Raw genomic sequence first — 17,712 nt, 5'->3', positions numbered from 1 at the left:
GCTGCATCACTTAGCAAATGGGGTAAAGTTCACATTCATGAAACCTTTAGGGGATCAACAAATAAAACCCAGAGAACTGTTGATGTCCACTTTGATCCTTGACTCCCCCTCTTTCCCCTTCTCCTGAACTTCTAATACTTCCATCATAATGATTCTGTTTCCTTATTGGGCAGATTGTTTCCAAGAAGAGACTTCAGTTTTTTAGAATGGTTTTAGATTTACAGAAAAATTGAGAAGATAGCACAGAGTTCCCCCATATAACCCCTAGCCCACATTCCCCTATTGTTAACATCTTACATTAGTATTGTACATTTGTTATAATTAAAGAGCCAACACTGGCACATTATTATTAGCTAAATTCCATATTTCATTCCTATTTCCTTAGTTTTTGTCTAATGTCTTCTTCTGCTCCAGGATCCCATCCAGGATACCACATTAGTCCTGTTGGCTGAGACCACGTTTCAGACTTGGTTTTGGTGACCTTGACAAATTTTGAGAAATACTGCTTAGACATTCTACTGTAGGATGCCCTCTAGTGGAATTCGGGGTGTTTTTCTCATGGTTAGACTGGGGTTATGGTTTGGGAAGGAGGACTACAGAGGTCAGATGCCATTCCCACCACATCAAGGGCACACACTCTCCACATGAGTGTTCACTATGGGAGGTGACCTTCATCACCTGCCTCTGGTGGCTCTTGCCAAGTTCCTCAGCTGCAGGCTTACTCGTTCCCCCTTTTCCCAACTGCTCTCCTTGGAATCAAGTCGTTATGTGCAGCCATCAGCTAGGTGGGCAATGACACTCTTCCAGATAACTTGTAAGTATTTGGGGACTGTCACTTTGGAACAGACACGGTCAGCGCTTGCCTATACCTCATCAAGTGGTACAACACATACTGAAGTTACCAAGCACGAGCCAGCTGTGGGTTCCGAGAGGAGGGGTCTTGCCCTGCCGGCTTGGGTTACTTTGAATACACTTCTCGGATGATTCCTAAGTACCTTTTGAGTTGATCAGTCAGTCTCCACAGAAGAACATGGGCTGCTCAGGCCTCTCTCACAGGAAGTGGATCTTCATCCCCCAACCCGAGGTGGTTAGACACTCCCTGCTGTAAGTGAGCAAGACCAGCATCATTCATCACCCAGTCTGTGCGGCACATTTCGCAGACACAGGCCGCCTCTTTTCTGTGAGCTGCAGGTCCTCACTGAGCATGCTCAGTGCGCCTGGCAGACTGGGGTCACGAGGATGATGAAATGCAATCCACCTGAGGCAGACTCTAGATGGGATGTAGTAGTGTTCTATTGCTGCACAAGTTACCACAGTGTAGAGGCTGAAGGCAGCACTTGCTCAGTATCTCGTGGTCTCCATGGGTTGGAAGCCAGGCACAGTACTTCACTGGGCTCTCTGGGTAGGGTCTCACAGAGCCCCAGAATTAAGATGTCAACAGGGCCGTGTTCCTTCCTGGAAGCTCCAGGGAAGACTCCACCTGCACGCTCATTGAGGTTTGGGTAGAATTGCGTTCCTTATAGTTGTAGGATGAGGCCCCATTTCCTCGCTGGCTGCCAGCTGGGGATCCCATTTTTCTCCCACTCTTGTTGCCTGCATTCCTCCTCTAGCTTGCCGCGTGGTCTCCTCCATCTCGAAGCTGGTGACAGCAAGCACATCAAGTCCTTCTCAGGCTTCGAATCCTCTTCTCCATCCCTGCTGAATTCATCTCCTGTCTCTAATTTTAGGGCTTGTGTGATTACACTGGGCCTGGCCAGATAATCCAGAATAATATACCTATGTTAAGGTCCATCTAAACCATAGTTAGTATCCCTGATTATTCCCGCCAAGCCCCTTCTGCCCCGTAATGTAACGTATTCACGGGCACGGTATCTCATGATATTCTCAGTCCCAGGGATTTGGGGGATGCAGTCTTCCAGGGGGCCATAGCTGTGCCTACCATACAGTGTTTCTCGAACATTAGTGTACATGGGAATCATCTGCAGGACACCGTATTGCAGATTCTGATTCAATGGGCCTGGAGTGAGAGTCTGCATTTCGGACAGGCTCTCAGGTGATCCTGCTCCTGGTGGTCTAGGGAACACATTTTGAGTGGCAGGCTTTAGACCAGGGGTAGCAAATGTACAGCCCCAGCTCAGAGGTCAAACTCAAGAGAAAACATCAGTACATAAAACCTGTGGCTCGGGGTCCCTGGGTGACTCAGTCAGTTAAGCGACCGACTTCGGCTCGGGTCATGATCTCGCAGTTTGTGGGTTCGAGCCCCAGGTCGGACTCTGTGCTGACAGCTCAGAGCCTGGAGTCTGCTTCGGATTCTGTGTCTCCCTCTCTCTCTCTCTTTCTCTCTCTGCCCCTCCTCCACTTGTGCTCTCTCTCTCAAAAATAAAAATGAAACATTAAAAAAAATTTTTTTAACTGTGGCTCTCAAACCTAACAGCACACCAGAATCACCAGAAAACATGTTAAATAAAATGCAGATTGCTGGGCCCCTCCAAGTGTTTCTGAGTCAGAAGGTCTGGAATGGGACCTGAGGATCTGCATTTCCAACAAGCCCAGGCAATGCTGATGGCTGCTGGTCCAGAGACACTTGGTCTGTCTCCCGGCTTTGTGCGGCGGTTCTCCGAGTTCTCATCCTTTGCCACACAACGCCATTGAGACAGCCAATCACTTTGTGAGTGTTGGGAGGAGCACTTAAGACCATTTGGTCGTAAGGTCATAAGGTGTCATCTTTGAAAGCAGAGTCCCTGTGTCCGATATCCATTGCACCTGTGGGCACCTCTGTGGCTCTCGTCCGAGGTAACCTGGTGCCTCGTGGGATCTCCTCCACTTTCATCTAACAGTTCTTTTCACGTGTTGAGCTGTATCCTTCTGCTTCGGGAGCACAGTGAAGCACATTCAAGAATATCTCGAACCACTGACATCATCAGTTTTCCCAAACTCATCTTTTAAAATGAAAAGTGAGCTTTATTGTTTGCATTACAGAAGCAACACTCGTTTGTTGTAGACAATGCAGATAAAAAGAAAAGGGAAAACATTGTAATCCCAGCCAAAGGTAGCTTATTCTGTTTTCCCTGGCATTTTCTATACATACCTGTCAATCCAAGTATATATGTGGGGTTTTCTTTCCAAAAATACATGGTACAAACTGTGTTGTAACCTACTTTTCTTAACATATTATAAATGTCTTTCTACCTCATCCTCATTCTCAGCCCCTAGATTCAACCCCCTTCACCCAATAAAAAGCATCAAGTGCTGTGATTTGTGGCTTCCCTCCCACACACCTGCAGTTGAAGGGAGACTAATGAACAGCAGTGGGTCCCAAGGGGAAAGAGGCAAAAACGTGAAGGACACGGGGCGATCAGAAACAGACTCCTTTGTCCCTCAGCAATCGGAGGCAGCTGTTACAGAACTCGTTCCCCCCCCCCCCTTTTTTTTTTTTCTTGGAGAAAGTGATTCAGCTGAGCATTCCTGGATCCGGAAATGCTTCAGCACCAAAATCAAATTCGTAAGAAAGCTGAATCAGGAGCATTTGTGTCTGGGTAATGGAGAGCACAGTCACAGGATCAAAAGGGCTTCCTGCTGCTGTTTTCAGGGTAATTCGCTGCTTCCAGAATTCTGAGTATTGATAAAGGTGTGTTTGGGGTAAAAACTTACTTGCCATTCTCTGAGCTATGAACTTGCTCTCCAATGAATGATACATGAGTAGGGCAAGAAAGAAGGATTTATTTACGAATTAAGCTTTCACCAGTGAACCCACTAGAAACAGACAGCAGCCTCAAGGTGTGAGGTCCGGGGGGGGGGGGGTGGGGGGTTGCTTCTGGAACCTGCAAGAAGTTTGTGGGCCCCTCTCGCCCGGGGACAGGCATTCCTGCTGACAGCTTGGAGGAGGCCGCCCAGGGCCTGGCAGCCTGACCTGTGCTTTCCTTTCCGCAGAACGAGGTCATCAGCCAGCAGCTGTCGGTCATCTTCACTCACTGCTACGGGCCCTACCCCATCCCCAAGCTCACGGAGATCAAGCGCAAGCAGACCTCGCGCCTGGGTGAGTGCCTCACCGCGCCCTGCCCCTCGCTGTTGCCTTGTGGTTGAGGACACAGAGGTAGCAAATGCCCAAAAGAACAGTACCGGAGGACGTCTAAGATGGATACAGGAGTCAGGCAGGTGGTGATCGGGGTATCCTCACATGATAACTGGAGCCTATACCTTGGAAATGTGGACAAGGAGACCCACCAGTCCCTCTAACCGAGGGATTTTCTCCCGCAGGGACGACAGCCCCAGAGCCCATGCACTTCCTGCAGGCAGGTAGATTCTGGTTCCAAAAGAGGGCAGAGCTGTGCAGGCAGCTCTTTGCCCCGACCGCTCCCCCTCTAAGAAGTCCCTCTTCCTCCCTGAGGGGGAACAAGCAGGGGACAGTGCCAGGCCCGCAGTGTTCTTCTAATGGAGTCCTTCTGCAGGGACCCAGGAGAGGAAATAAGTGCCCGACCCCTCCACCCCCCCACACACACATACACACCTCACACACACAGATACACAAGTGAGGGGAACATACCCGAGCTGAAGAGACTGGACACTCTGAAATGCCATCAGAGTACCAGGAATCACTTTTTCTTCTGGTTGGACACTGCGCTGGGCTGGCCCCAGCCTAGCACTTGACATTCCCCGTCTCAGGTAACCCTCAAGCCGCCCCAGGAGGCAGGCACTGCAAGTCCCCCCACATCTCAGTGGAAGAAAGGGAAGGTCTGTGCTGCCTTCAGATTCGCTTCATGAGCTGCCCACCTCCTCCCAAAGCCATGATTCCCTCCTTCTACAGTCCCCGCTTCTGGAATTTTCCAGGAGAAAACTTTCCATCAGGCAATTATTTCATTCCAAGGATCCTGGGGCTGCCGTAACCTGGCTGATCAGTCTGGAAATAAAGCAAAGAAATGCTTCGCTGCCTTGAAGCCCGAAACACCAGGCTTCTGTTGCAAGGGCCTTTCTCCTTGCTTCCTGGGGAATGATAAAATATTACAGACAAATCCTTTTATGATGAAGGTTGGGGACTTTCCTACTTCCTATTGCTTCCTGCAAAGACTGGGAAACATTTGAGAAATGGAAGCATCTGAAAATGCTATCCTTTAACAAAATCACTACGTTTGGAACAGGTGAGCTAGTTTACATTAGTGAAAAGGCTGAATTCGTGGAACTGTTTTAAAGTATTCTTGCTCCTGTCGTGAAAAAGTTGTTAATTGAAATGACACCAACTTTTTGCTGAAGTGAAAACCCGAGTAGCCACGTCAAATGTTGTCTGTTTTCCTTTCTGCCCATTCATGTTGGCAAAGTAGGACGTACCAAAACCACAAATGTTTCTACCTTGTAGAAAACAGGTATTAATTAAAATGCTGTCAGAGCAACACATCACAAAGACGAAGCAAATTAACAGACTTTGGAGACTGAACGTTACATTCCCAGGCCATAGCAACATCTGACATCTCGGTGCCTTAACAGACACCCGTGTTAGAGCAAACATTTGTAAGGGCTGTTTCAATGACACAGCATAAAATCTCCTTTCCCGTAGTCATAGGCGAGGAGGGAACATTTTTTCCTTCCAGATTTGCTGAGCTTTCTTTCAGCAATCAAAAGGGCCTAGTTTTTAAGGCCAAGCATTGGAATTCCAAGGGTTATAGCATCAACAGAAGAAGAGCAGACTGGAGAAGCTCAAAGCTCACAATATGGAAGAAAAGGGGCAGAACATATTTATGAATAGATGGAACATGAACCAGGTAGGGTTGGCATCTTCAATAGAGCATTTCAAGCTAGGGTAACTCCCAAGTTGTCAAATAGTGATTCTTTAAGGACCTGCTTTACAGGGAAGACATGAATGATCAGTCACAAAGGCCAGGCAGGTCATATAAGTGAGTGAAATGGCTTCTGTGCAATACAATAGGGAGTGGTGGGGACTGTAGCAAACCGGAGAGCACGTGCCTGATTTTTTGTGATGCGTTGTCCTCTTGCCTCCCAGTGAATTCTGGGAGAGGATGGTTCACAGGGCTACAGGCAGGAGAGTTTAGCAATTTGGGAAACAGGAGTATGGCTATCTGGAGGTAGACAGAGTGGATGCTGAAAAGAGGGAGAACGTCACTCCAAACTTTTAGTCTTTAAAGCAAGCGGAGATGTGAATTTTAGTCAACTCTGAGGACTTCTGTGGCCTCTCTTCTCTCTTCGTCTGGATTGTTTAGAAGTTTGAGGGTTTTTTTTTTTTCATAAAATATTTTCATGATAGTGGGATTGTAAGTGATTTTTACTGTTTTATGCTTTTATGATATGTTCTAAATTAAAACTTTTTTGGGGGGCGCCTGGGTGGCGCAGTCGGTTAAGCGTCCGACTTCAGCCAGGTCACGATCTCGCGGTCCGTGAGTTCGAGCCCCGCGTCAGGCTCTGGGCTGATGGCTCGGAGCCTGGAGCCTGTTTCCGATTCTGTGTCTCCCTCTCTCTCTGCCCCTCCCCCGTTCATGCTCTGTCTCTCTCTGTCCCAAAAATAAATAAAAACGTTGAAAAATAAATAAATAAATAAATAAAAAACTTTTTTTAATGGGAAGAGGTGAGGTAGCTATACGGTACAGACAGAAGTATGAATGGAGGACCACCATCTGGGGCAGTACAGGGGCTGAGGGGCCATCCTACCTTCAGGGGCTGGAAGAGGAGAGTCGGCCTAGAAGACAAATTCTGGGTCCAGGGTCTGGGCAAAATGGAGCCGGCCAGGGGTCCAAGATAGAGTTGTCAGGGTGTGCCCAGCAGTTGGGGTCATGGCCCCCAGATATCCAGGGGGTTGATCCCCACTCTTAATGGTTAGGACAGCCTAAACCCAGCCAAAAGAAGCAGCTGGAGTTTTATTTCAGGACAACTGTTTAACCCCTGGGGAAGGGCCCATCAACAAGCAAGTCCCCAGGCTAAGAAGGAGCCTGATGTCCTTGGCAGGATCTAAGAACAAGACTGTGGAACAAGGGTCAAGGCATTCTTCACTCATTCAAAAAAATATTAATTAAACATCTACTGTGATAGTCATGTTTATTGAGGAGTACTATGTGTAAGCCATGTTGCTAAGTGCTTTGCAAATATTAACTCATTTAATGCTCACTGTAAATGATGTAGATGTATAATTGGTATTACCATTCCCATTATAAAGAAAGGGAAACAGAGGCACAGAGAGGCTAAATAACTTGCCTAAGGTCATAGAGCTGAGATTTCTGGCTTCAGAGCCCACACTCTTCCTATGCGTTACCACCTTTCTGTTCTAGACACAGAGCAAGGATGTGAAAAGAACAGACAAGGTCCTGATCTCCCAAGCAAAGTTACAGGGAGGCAAAGTAACAGTGAATACTCTGTAGCAAATGAGGCTACACCAGGGGGCTATGAGAGCACAGGTAGGGGATGCTTGGTCAGTCTGAGGAGGGTGGGGGGAGTCAGGCAAGGCTTCTTGATAGAAGGTGTCTGCACTGAATCTTGAAGCCCACATGGGGTGAACCAGGTTTGGAAGGAGTTGGAAGTGTCCCAGGTGAAGCACCAGAGATGGGAGTATGTGGCACTCGTGTAGTTTGAGCACACTGCGGGTTGACGGGGGGGGGGGGGGGGGGGGGGATGTGACTAGGGAGAGGCCAGAGAAGGCAGCAGTCTAATCACAAGGAGCCTTGTTAAGAAATTTGGACTTTATTCTGGGAGCGCTAGGGAGCTATGGAAAGGTTTACAGCAGAGGAGGGGCGTGATCAGATCTGCCTTTAGTAAGAATGACTGTGGTGAGGTGGACCATCGGGTTGGAGGCAGAGACCAACAGAGGCTCCTGCGGGTCCCCAGACAAGAGATCTTGTGGCCTAGAAAGGGCAGGGGCATTGGGGATGGAGAGAAATGGGACAATCGAGAAACACTTAGGAGGAAGAGGGGACAGTGTTTGTGATAGACTAGATCTGGGTAAGCCCAGGAGAGGAAGGTGTCTTGTTGCCTTCGAATCCTTGGTTTGGGCAACCAGTAGATGGTGGTGCCGTTCACAGGCAAGGAAGAATCTTTCTCACGTGAGCTGAGAATGCAGTTCATCGTGTATCCTCAGACTCAGAAGCTTGGGTGCAGACGCCGCAGAGAGGTAATCTCCCATTTAGAGACTCCTAAAGGTCCCCCCTCTCCCCGCCGGGCCCTGCAGCTCAGGTCAGGGCAGGTGACGTAATAGGAAGCCCCACCAGAGGTTAGGTCCACCTTGCCCTCGTGCAGGGGTCCAGACTGACTCAGGAGCGGAGTGGGGCGGAACCCAGTAGGGGTAGGGATGTTGGTGGATATTCCCAACAAGCAAAAGCACTGAGCTGAGGACAGACTGGCACCTTCAGGAGCTCTAGGTCTCAGTGGCTAAAAGGACAGACAAATTGGGGGGTGAGGGGGGTGGAGCTAGGGATCCTAGTGCTTAATCATGCAGACCCTCCAATCCGAATTCAAAGTTCAAAGCCCACGTTCAGATCCTGGCTACTGCACCTGTCACTGGCTCAAACTTCTGCATGCTTGTTTCCTAACTGCACAACTGACGATGGTCCCTGTCTGCCGGGACCGAATGAGTTTGCATGTGCACTTGCCAGCTTCCACAGCGCCTGGCACGTCGTAAGTGCTCAGCGAGTAGTGATATACCTCCTTTGTTGTCGCTGTTGATGAGAGCAGGGGACTGGCTCACGTGCCTCTGATTCTGGGAGAGAGGAGCTTGGATTTTGAACCACCTGGAATACAGTGGTGAGGGGGCAGAGTTTCTAGACCCCTTTGCCATCAGGCAGGGAGGGCACCAAGCCCATGTAGGAGGAGCAAAGGGGAGGCGGGCATACATTTGCCTTTCCCATCAGAAAATCATCTGCATCAGGCCGTGGCTGAGTCTCCTCTGGGGAAATGCTACTTCTAATCACAAATAAGCTACGGAGATTTCCTATGAAAAAAACTGAATTTCAGTGATTTGAGTGTTCTTTTGGCTGGTTCTGTCTCCTGTCTGGCCTCTGTCTCGCCGATGAGTATTTTATGAGCATGGTTTCCCCTGTCGGCTCTTCTTGGCACTGTCCAGAAGAAAAATGTAAACTCCTCCCTTCTCTCCACTAAAGCTACCCTTTTTCCCCTTCCTATTCTAGATCCTCATTTCCTTAACAATAAAGAAATGTCTGATGTTACCTTTCTGGTAGAAGGAAGACCATTTTACGCTCACAAAGTGCTGTTATTTACCGCCTCTCCGAGGTACGTATGGTCAGTTTTGAAAGCAGCTGAATTATGAGTGTGGCTGTTGCTGTTACTAGTCTCTGAAATTCAATTTTGGTGGGATCTTCCCTGGACTGGAAGATGATCTTTTTTAAAATCAAGAATTCGAGAGCAAAGTGCATTTTTGTACAACCGTGTTCACAGCAACATTATTCACAGCAGCCAACAGGTTTCAGAAGCATCCCAGGTGCCCTCCAGGAGAGGAATGGACAAACAAAATGTGGTATATACATATATTATTTAACCTTAAAAAGGAAGGCAGAGCTGACAGATGCTACAACCTGATAAACCTTGGGGGTGGGATGCAAAGAAACAAGGCAGTCACAAAAGGACAGACACTGTATGATTCCACTTATGTGCACAACCAAGAGTGGTGAGCTTCATAGAGACAGAAAGTAGGATGGGTTGCCTGGGGCCGGGGGCAGGGGAAGGTGGGGGAGTTGTCCCATGGATACAGAGCAAGTTCTGGAGATTGTTTTTTTAAGCACAGAGCAGCCAGTAGTATAAACAGCAGCGCCTTTGTGTGACTCAGGCAAGGGCACCGGCCCTCTGGGCAGACAGAGTGTGTACCAGGCCCAGGGCTTCAGAGCACAGCGTGAATTGGATTTTAGCTGCCCCAGCCCAGTGCCCTCACGCAGTGTACAACCTGAAATATCGTACACAGCGGCCTGGAATGGCCTGTCCTCCAAATATCCAGGAACTCTGGTGTAAGCCATCCCACACTTATACATCTTGAACCTGACTTTTCCTTGACTATGGAGTTGACAGTGGTATCACTCCCTCCTCTGCTACTGCTCTCTCTGCTTTCGATTGGAGTTAAGTTGGCCGTTTAGAGCCGCATTATCCAAAGCGCTGAACTGGGATCAGCAAAGCTCTGTCACAGAGGAAGGCAGGACGCTGAAATGAGCAGGCAGGCTGCTGGGAATGGAGGGGGCGGAGGGAGGATGAACAAAGTGATCAGGACACTGGGTACCCAGAAACAGAACCCACTTCTAGGACATTTGCTAATGAATATATGTGACCAACACTTCCTGGGTTCCTAAAAGCATCCTGGACTCTCCACTGCCTCTCCCCAAAATCACATGCAAACCCCCAGAAGTCTGCTTTGCCACAACAAGAAGAATATGCCATGCCTTACACGGTTCTCGGTTATGATGCCGTAGAAAAGCAGGATAGATATCATACCAGTGTTGATTTCTTAGTCTTGACAACCATGGCTGTGTAGGATGTTAACATCCGGGAAAGCTGGGTGGAGGGCATCCAGGAGCTCTGTACTGTCTTTATGACTGTTCTGCGAATCTTATTATTTAAAAACTATAAGTTGAAGAAAAGAACACAGCTTATGCCTAAATGTTTTGAGTGTCAGGGTGTTCCATTGACTGGGTCTGTACCCACTAGGAGCTTACAGTTTTGTTGATCGGAGGAAAGCACATCTGAAGCCCATCAGCAGGTCATCCATGGGGAGGTCGATAGGTAGTCAGCGGTTGTTGATTAAATACCTATGATGCAGCAGATCTGGAAGGGCACAGGCTCTGGGGATGCAGCAGAGCAGAAGGGCGGAGTCCCTGCCCTCCAGGAGCAAAGGTGCACAGGAGGTGGGGAGCACCACGGGTACCAGAGGACCCCATGAAGGAAGCGGCCTTCGTGATAAGTCCTGTGGGACAGACAGATGGGCTTTTAAATGGTATTTGTTCTGTTCCAGTCACCTGTTTGAGAAATAACAGTTCAAACTACTATTTTTAACTTTAAAGTTTTAACTTCAGGGCGCCTAGCTGGCTCAGTCAGAAGAGCATACGACTCTTGATCTCAGCGTTGTGAGTTTGAGCCCCACGTTGCGTGTAGAGATTACCTACACCCAAATAAATAAACAAAGTTTATTTATGTTTGAGAGAAACAGAGCGTGAGCAGGAGAGGGGCAGAGAGAGGCAGACACAGAATCCTGAACAGTCTCCAGGCTCTGAGCTGTCAGCACAGAGCCCGACATAGGGCTCAAACCCACGAACTGTGAGATCATGACCTGAGCCGAATCAGAAGCTTAACCGACTGAGCCACCCAGGCGCCCCCTAAAAAAAATAATTAAAAAAAAAATAAAGTTGTAACTTCAGATTTGATTATGGTATCTTACTGGGGCGGCATTGCATTATGACATCTGTGGATGTACTGATGATGTATTTCAGAGTGGGGGGCGGGGAATACAAGATACTACATGTTTGTCTCATTAGATTGGTGTTTCTCACAAACTGTGGATGTGTGTGGGGGTCTTTTTATCTCCTTTCTTGTGTTCTTTTTCAGGTTCAAAGCACTCCTCTCCAGCAAACCAACAAATGACAGCACCTGCATAGAGATCGGTTACGTGAAGTACCCCATCTTTCAGGTGAGCCCCAGTTGTGACCTAGGGCATTGTGCTGGTCATCCACCTGTGGGTTAGCCACTGCAGAGTCCTCAATTCCTTGCACACTGGGCCCCTCCTTACACCCCCTCCGGCTTACCATCCTTTTATCCCTACAGCATTAGTTGAGCACCTACTGGTTGCCTAGCCCTCTGCTGGGACCTGGGGACACAAGGATAAAGGACATTCCTCCCCTGGGGCGTCATAGGATAGAGCGGGTAACTGAGTAATTAGTCACTTACAATATAATGTGGGGAGGTACCAGTAGGGGGCAGGGAGGCGATGTGCTGTGACAACTAGGACCAGGGAAGTTAGAGAAGGTCTCCTATGAGGTGTCAGCTGAAATAGTGAAAGCTTAAGAGAAGCTGGGGAACCCTAGGAAGGCTCGGGGCTTAAAAAGGGGGTTAGAAGATTCTAGGCAGAGAACAGCAAGGATGAAGTCCCAAAACCATCGTTGAGCCTAATGTGATCAGGAGCCAGTGGACTTTTAACGACTGCATTCCCTCCATGCTGTGCTCCCACAAGCCAGGGTCAGGGAGCCGACGTGGGTGACCTGGGGGTGGGATCTGTGGAATTCTGAACAGAACGTTGTTTCCTGCAGTTCAGTTCAGGAAGTAGGGCCTTGGGAGGAGTGCAGTAAGAGTGGATAAGATTCAGGCAGGTGTGCCAGGGATTCATGCTCTAAGAGGGTTGTTGAGACAACTCACAGATAATGCGGGGGCAGCGGTGAGGGGTGGAGACAAGGCTGGCCATGACCAGGGCCACGGGTCAGGTTTCCAATCTGCACTTGGAAGGAAAGAGCTGCAGCCCAGGACTAAAATGCTGCATTCTCCTATTTAAAATTGGTGTCTATCACATGACGATGGGCAAAGAACCAACCTTTCTAAGCCTCAGTTTGCTCATCTGGTGGATAGGAAAGGGGGAACTGCAGTGGGAGGCAGGGAACAGCATAAGCAAACGGACAAAAGTGGGAAATCATGGGGTGTGTTTGAGGGAAAGTGATTATCAGTCTATTCAGCCGGGTCTTAAGGTATATTGGAGACTGAGAAGACACTGGGACCACTCAGTATGAGCCAAGTGGGAAGAAAGCAGGCCAGATGATGGCTTTTCCCTGGCCCCTCAGATCCTGCTGTCCAGAGGGCTGCCATGGATGTTCAGAGGAAGCCACCATGCCCTCACACTGGCCCCTAAAGCCTATTGAGGTACCTGCATCTCCACCATTAGAGATGTATTTCTTTGGTTATGTTAAAAGTTCAAATGAAAGAATCCTTCCCAAGTAACTGGGTAAGACACTCTTCTTTGAGCCTCATTTTCTCCATTTTTAACAAGTTAATACCACCTCTATCTATGTCATGGGTTCTTGAAGAGATTAGCAAGTAGGACAACTTGGCAAACTTTTTTTTGATGTTTATTTATTTTTGAGAGAGAGAGAGAGGCAGAGCATGAGCAGAGGTCGGGGACAGAGAGAGGGAGACACAGAATCTGAAGCAGGCTCCAGGCTTTGAGCTGTCAGCACAAAGCCTGCCCGACACAGGGCTTGAACTCACAAACGGTGAGATCATGACCTGAGCTGAAGTCAGACGGCTAACTGACTGAGCCACCCAGGCGCCCCTCAACTTGGCAATTTTTAAGTGGGTTGTTATTTTTCTAACCCATAACTGGTAAACCATCTCCCTACTAAGCACAAGACCCTGTAGGATAGGTTACTATGGACTGAGCATTGGGGAAAGGATTAAAGCAATTTCCAGGGACAAGGCCAGTCTGAGGGAGCCATCCCATTGGGGTGGGGGTGGCAGAGAGGAGCTGGATCCCCAGTGTGGGACCAGGGAGTTGGCATGCCCCCCCAGACCCAGCCTCTCACCCCAATTCCTCACCACATTTTCTACTGAGAGCAAAGTGGCCACAGCCCTTTGTAGAATGGTGGTGACTTCTGAGTTTGAAATTTTCCATGAAACTGCTGCTTTGTTTTAGGATTAGAGTGGGGGGGCAGAGAAGAAACTTCTGTGGGGCTCCAGCTATGAATGAGGCACTAACCTCTGCTTGCACATGGTTATCTGGATACTTCTTGCCATTTTTAGAGATGAATAAACTGAGGCTCAGAAAACTTAAATGACATGCCCCAAGTCTTAGTGCTACTTTAGTGACAGCCAGGATTGGAGCCCAGTCTTCCTGGTGCCAAAGCCTGGATGCTTGGTTCTAGAATACCCTTTCTACGGGGGAACAGTGATAATAACAGTGCCCATTTCTTTTTTTTTTTTTTTTTTTTTCATTTGTTTTGAGAGAGGGAGAGAAAGAGTGAGAGCCGGGAAGGGACAGAGAGAAAGGGAGAGAGAGAGGATCCCAAGCAGGTTCTACACTGTCAGTCCAGAGCCCAATGCAGGGCTCGAACCCACGAAGCCATGAGATCATGCCCTGAACCAAAACCAAGAGCCGGACGCTTAACCAACTGAGCCACCCAGATGCCCCATAACAGTGCGCATTTCTTGAGCACCAGCTATGTGTCAGTCTCAAAGCTGGTGCTTCTCAGCCTCTGCTGGACATTGGAGTCACCTGGAGAGCTTTGAAAATTCCCAGCACCCAGGCTACCAATCAGAACAGGGGCTGGGGCTCAGGTGTCAGTATTTTGGAGCATCTGCCATTGTCCCAGCATGCAGTCAAGGTGGAGACACAGTGCTCTGCACTAGAGTGGATCTCAAGCTTTAACAGGCACCAGAATCTCCAGGGCAGGGGAGGAAGGGGGTTGCTCAATAAAACACAAAACTTGTTGAAATGCAGATTCCTGGACCCCATCCCCAGAGTCCTAGATTCTGTAGGCCTGGGGTGGGGTCCTAGAATTTATATTTCTTACAAGAGCCCAGGTGGTGCTGATGCTGCTGGTCCAGGGACCCCACTGTGAGAACCACTGCCATACATCATCTCCTTCAGTCCTTCCAGCCGCCCCTCCGGGAAGCTCTTCTCCCACCTACAGCAGGACACAGACCCAGAGGGAGGAAGGTAGTGGCCCCAGCTCCGGCTACTCATCACAGCCAAGATGAGGTTCAGACCCGGGCCTGACTGACTTCCAGACCTGATCTCCTAGTTGCCCCCCAACTGCAGGGACTTGGGCCCTCCCACCCCCCTCCCCCCCGCCAAAAAAAAAAAAAAAATCACCCGGCCCTGAAGAAAGAATCGTAGGCCCATTCGAGTTTGAGTATGAACTAAGTGCTGGAAAATGCATGCCTCCCAGCTCCTGAGTGCTCGTGAAGGGGCACTTTTGCCATAAAGCCTGGAACTAATTGGGGAGGTTCCTGTAATAACCTTGTAGTAGGCATTCAATAAATGTTTGCTGTGCGGATTCATTGAACGAGAGACCTACGTGGGAAAGCGTGGCCCCAGAGGAATCCAAGGCCTGTAATTGCTTTTGCCTGGGGAAGGTTTCCTGGCCACATTAGCCTGGAGTTACTGTAATGAGTTAGGAAGATTTAGCAGGCCCTGGGGACTTCTCTGTGTGCCTGTCCCTTCCCCATAAAAGAAGAAAAGCCTCATTTGTGGCTTGAAATAGGCCAAGGAGGGCTGAATCCGACCCAGAAGGAGGCTCCCAGGGGCCTGTTCACTCCACTTCCATGCTGACAGAAGAATTTTAGTTAAATGAGACTGCTTTGAGTTTCCTCCCCACAAGACTGTTTAACATCACACACGGGCAAGAGCAGGACGCAGCTGAGGCTACACGTGGAAGTGGGGGCCTCCGTGAGGCCGTGAATGCCATTTAAATCCCGGCTCCATGCAGGTTGACAGCTGCCAAGGAAAACAACTCCATAAACAGGCCCTTTGGCCTAATAAGGGTTCGTTTTGCCCCCTTTGCAGAAAAGGCTTGTGTTGGCAGAGTCTGATGGCAAGGGACAGCCCAATTTAAATCCCATTAGCCCCAGGATCTGCATCTGCTAAGGAGCAGCATTTTAAGTCAACAGCCCAACCTCAAATGAATGACCTAATATGATGGAGGCACACTTTGTAAATGGAGAGGCCCCATATTCGGGGTAGTTATTGTCATGGCTCGTATTGTTGTCATTATCGGTTTGGCCATTGTAAAAGAGAGGTGTTGGGGGGACCCGTTGATTTACATAAGGCCAGGATCCCCCCATTTGCTGACATGATACGTTAGATGCCTGTGGCCCATCAGGATGAGGGAGGGGAGGGTAAACGATTCTGTGTTATCATTTCCCAAAGCCTCAGCCACCACCATCAATGCACCACCATCCCTGTGACGAGGCAGGTGGGCACAGAAGCCCAAAGTCAGTCCGTGGGAGACTCAAACACGAAAGAGGAGGTGAGGCGAGGGCTCGTGTTCCTATTTAATTTTTTTTTTTTTTAACGTTTATTTATTTTTGAGACAGAGAGAGACAGAGCATGAACAGGGGAGGGTCAGAGAGAGAGGGAGACACAGAATCTGAAACAGGCTCCAGGCTCTGAGCTGTCAGCACAGAGCCCGACGCGGCGCTCGAACTCACGGACCGCGAGATCATGACCTGAGCCGAAGTCGGATGCCCAACCGACCGAGCCACCCAGGCGCCCCTCGTGTTCCTATTTAAAGTGCGCTTGCTGAGTGCAGGCACGAGAATGCAGAGAAGGACAAGACATAGACGGTCCCATCAAGCTCTCGTGGGAAGTAACACTGCAGTTGTGGATGATGTGTGCCCAGCCAGGGGTTACAGCTAGGACATCTGAGAAGGCTCCACACATGTGACCACTGAGATCCCAAAAGAGGGGGCCCAGTTCAACAGGTGGAGAAGAAGGGAGGGGCATCCAAGCAGAGGGAACAGCATGGGCAAAAGTGCGGGACTGAAAGAGAAGTGGTAGGTTCTGTTAGAGGCAAGTGGGTGGGAGTGATCAGAGTATAAAAGGCAGATGTTGTCCAGATTAGGATGAGAGAAGGCTTGAGTGACAGAGGAGATCTGAAAAAGTAAATTGATTCATAGCAGCAGTATTCATAACAGCCAAGCAGTGGAACCCATCCAATGTCCCTCAGCTGATGAACGGATACACAAAACGTGATACATTGTTCAGCAATAAAGAACGTAGGAGAGAGAAGTGACAGCAAGAATGAACCTTGAAAATATTACGCTAAGTGTCATCAGCCAGACACAAAAGAGCATGTGTTGTGTGATTCCACTGATAGGAAATGTCCGGAATGAGCGAATCCATCGTGGTTGTCAGGACAGGCCCAGGAGGAAATGAGACTGGTTGGTAATGCGTACGGGGTTTCTCCTGGGCGTGTTAGAAATGTTCTAAAATTAGATAGTGGTGATGGTTGCACGCCATTGTGAATATACTAAAAACCACTGAACTGTATGCTTTAAGTTGATGCGTTTGCATTATGTAAAATAGACCTCAGTAAAGCTGTAAACATACATATTTTTTAAATGATGACTTTTAAACATTCGTGCAAAAGGTAGATTGAGATCAGTCACAAAGGGCCTCGAATGGCCTGAATAAAAACGTGGCAGTGCACAGCAGAGCACTACTGGAGAAAGATTTTTCCACCTCAGAGAACACTGAAGAACTAAGATTTATTCAGTTCTTGCCATGTGCCAGGCCCCTGCTAGGCCTGTTGCATATAATTTAACCCTCTTCAGAACCCCATGAGGTAGGTAATGTTATACCCACTTTGCAGATGATGCAACTGAGGCACAGAGAACCTAATTCAATTCAGGTCCCTCAGATCTTAAGCGGCAGGGCTGCTCAGAAGCTGAGGGAGCCCACGTGCAGGGTCCTTGCTCTTAATCACTGCCGTATGTTGGTCACAGACCACTGGAGCCTGAAGGGACTGTGGAGGACAGCCCAGCCCCAGCGCCGCATTTTACAAGTGTCCAAAGATGGGACGTAACCAGTCTACAGATGTTTCCGGCACAACTGCCATGGGGTGAGGCAGGTATAGTCCATGTGTCATAAGGCAGAAGACAGTGGTGGAGAAGAGCATGCCCACCACCTAAAATTAAAACTTTGGGGCTGGCTGGCTCAGCCCTGGGTGGCTCAGTCGGTTAAGCATCCGACATCAGCTCAGGTCATGATCTCATGGTTCGTGGGTTCAAGCCCCACATCAGGCT

General features: G+C 48.9%; 1 protein-coding gene across 2 annotated transcripts in view; it reads left to right on the top strand.

Annotated features, from left to right (window-relative positions):
• Window positions 1-17,712, top strand: part of ABTB3 (ankyrin repeat and BTB domain containing 3) — a 318,626-nt gene that overhangs the window by 287,928 nt on the left and 12,986 nt on the right. For both annotated transcript variants that reach the window (XM_086712439.1, XM_086712441.1), the window contains 3 exons: window positions 3,931-4,036; window positions 9,117-9,219; window positions 11,533-11,614. In XM_086712439.1, coding sequence (XP_086568565.1) covers window positions 3,931-4,036; window positions 9,117-9,219; window positions 11,533-11,614 — 291 coding nt within the window. The remainder of the gene's footprint in view (window positions 1-3,930; window positions 4,037-9,116; window positions 9,220-11,532; window positions 11,615-17,712) is intronic.

This window comes from Puma concolor, chromosome B4 (genome assembly GCF_028749965.1).
Source record: "Puma concolor isolate L17-30 chromosome B4, mPumCon1.1.hap2, whole genome shotgun sequence".
Taxonomy (NCBI): Eukaryota; Metazoa; Chordata; class Mammalia; order Carnivora; family Felidae; genus Puma; species Puma concolor.
This window is presented reverse-complemented; position numbering and strand designations above follow the sequence as displayed.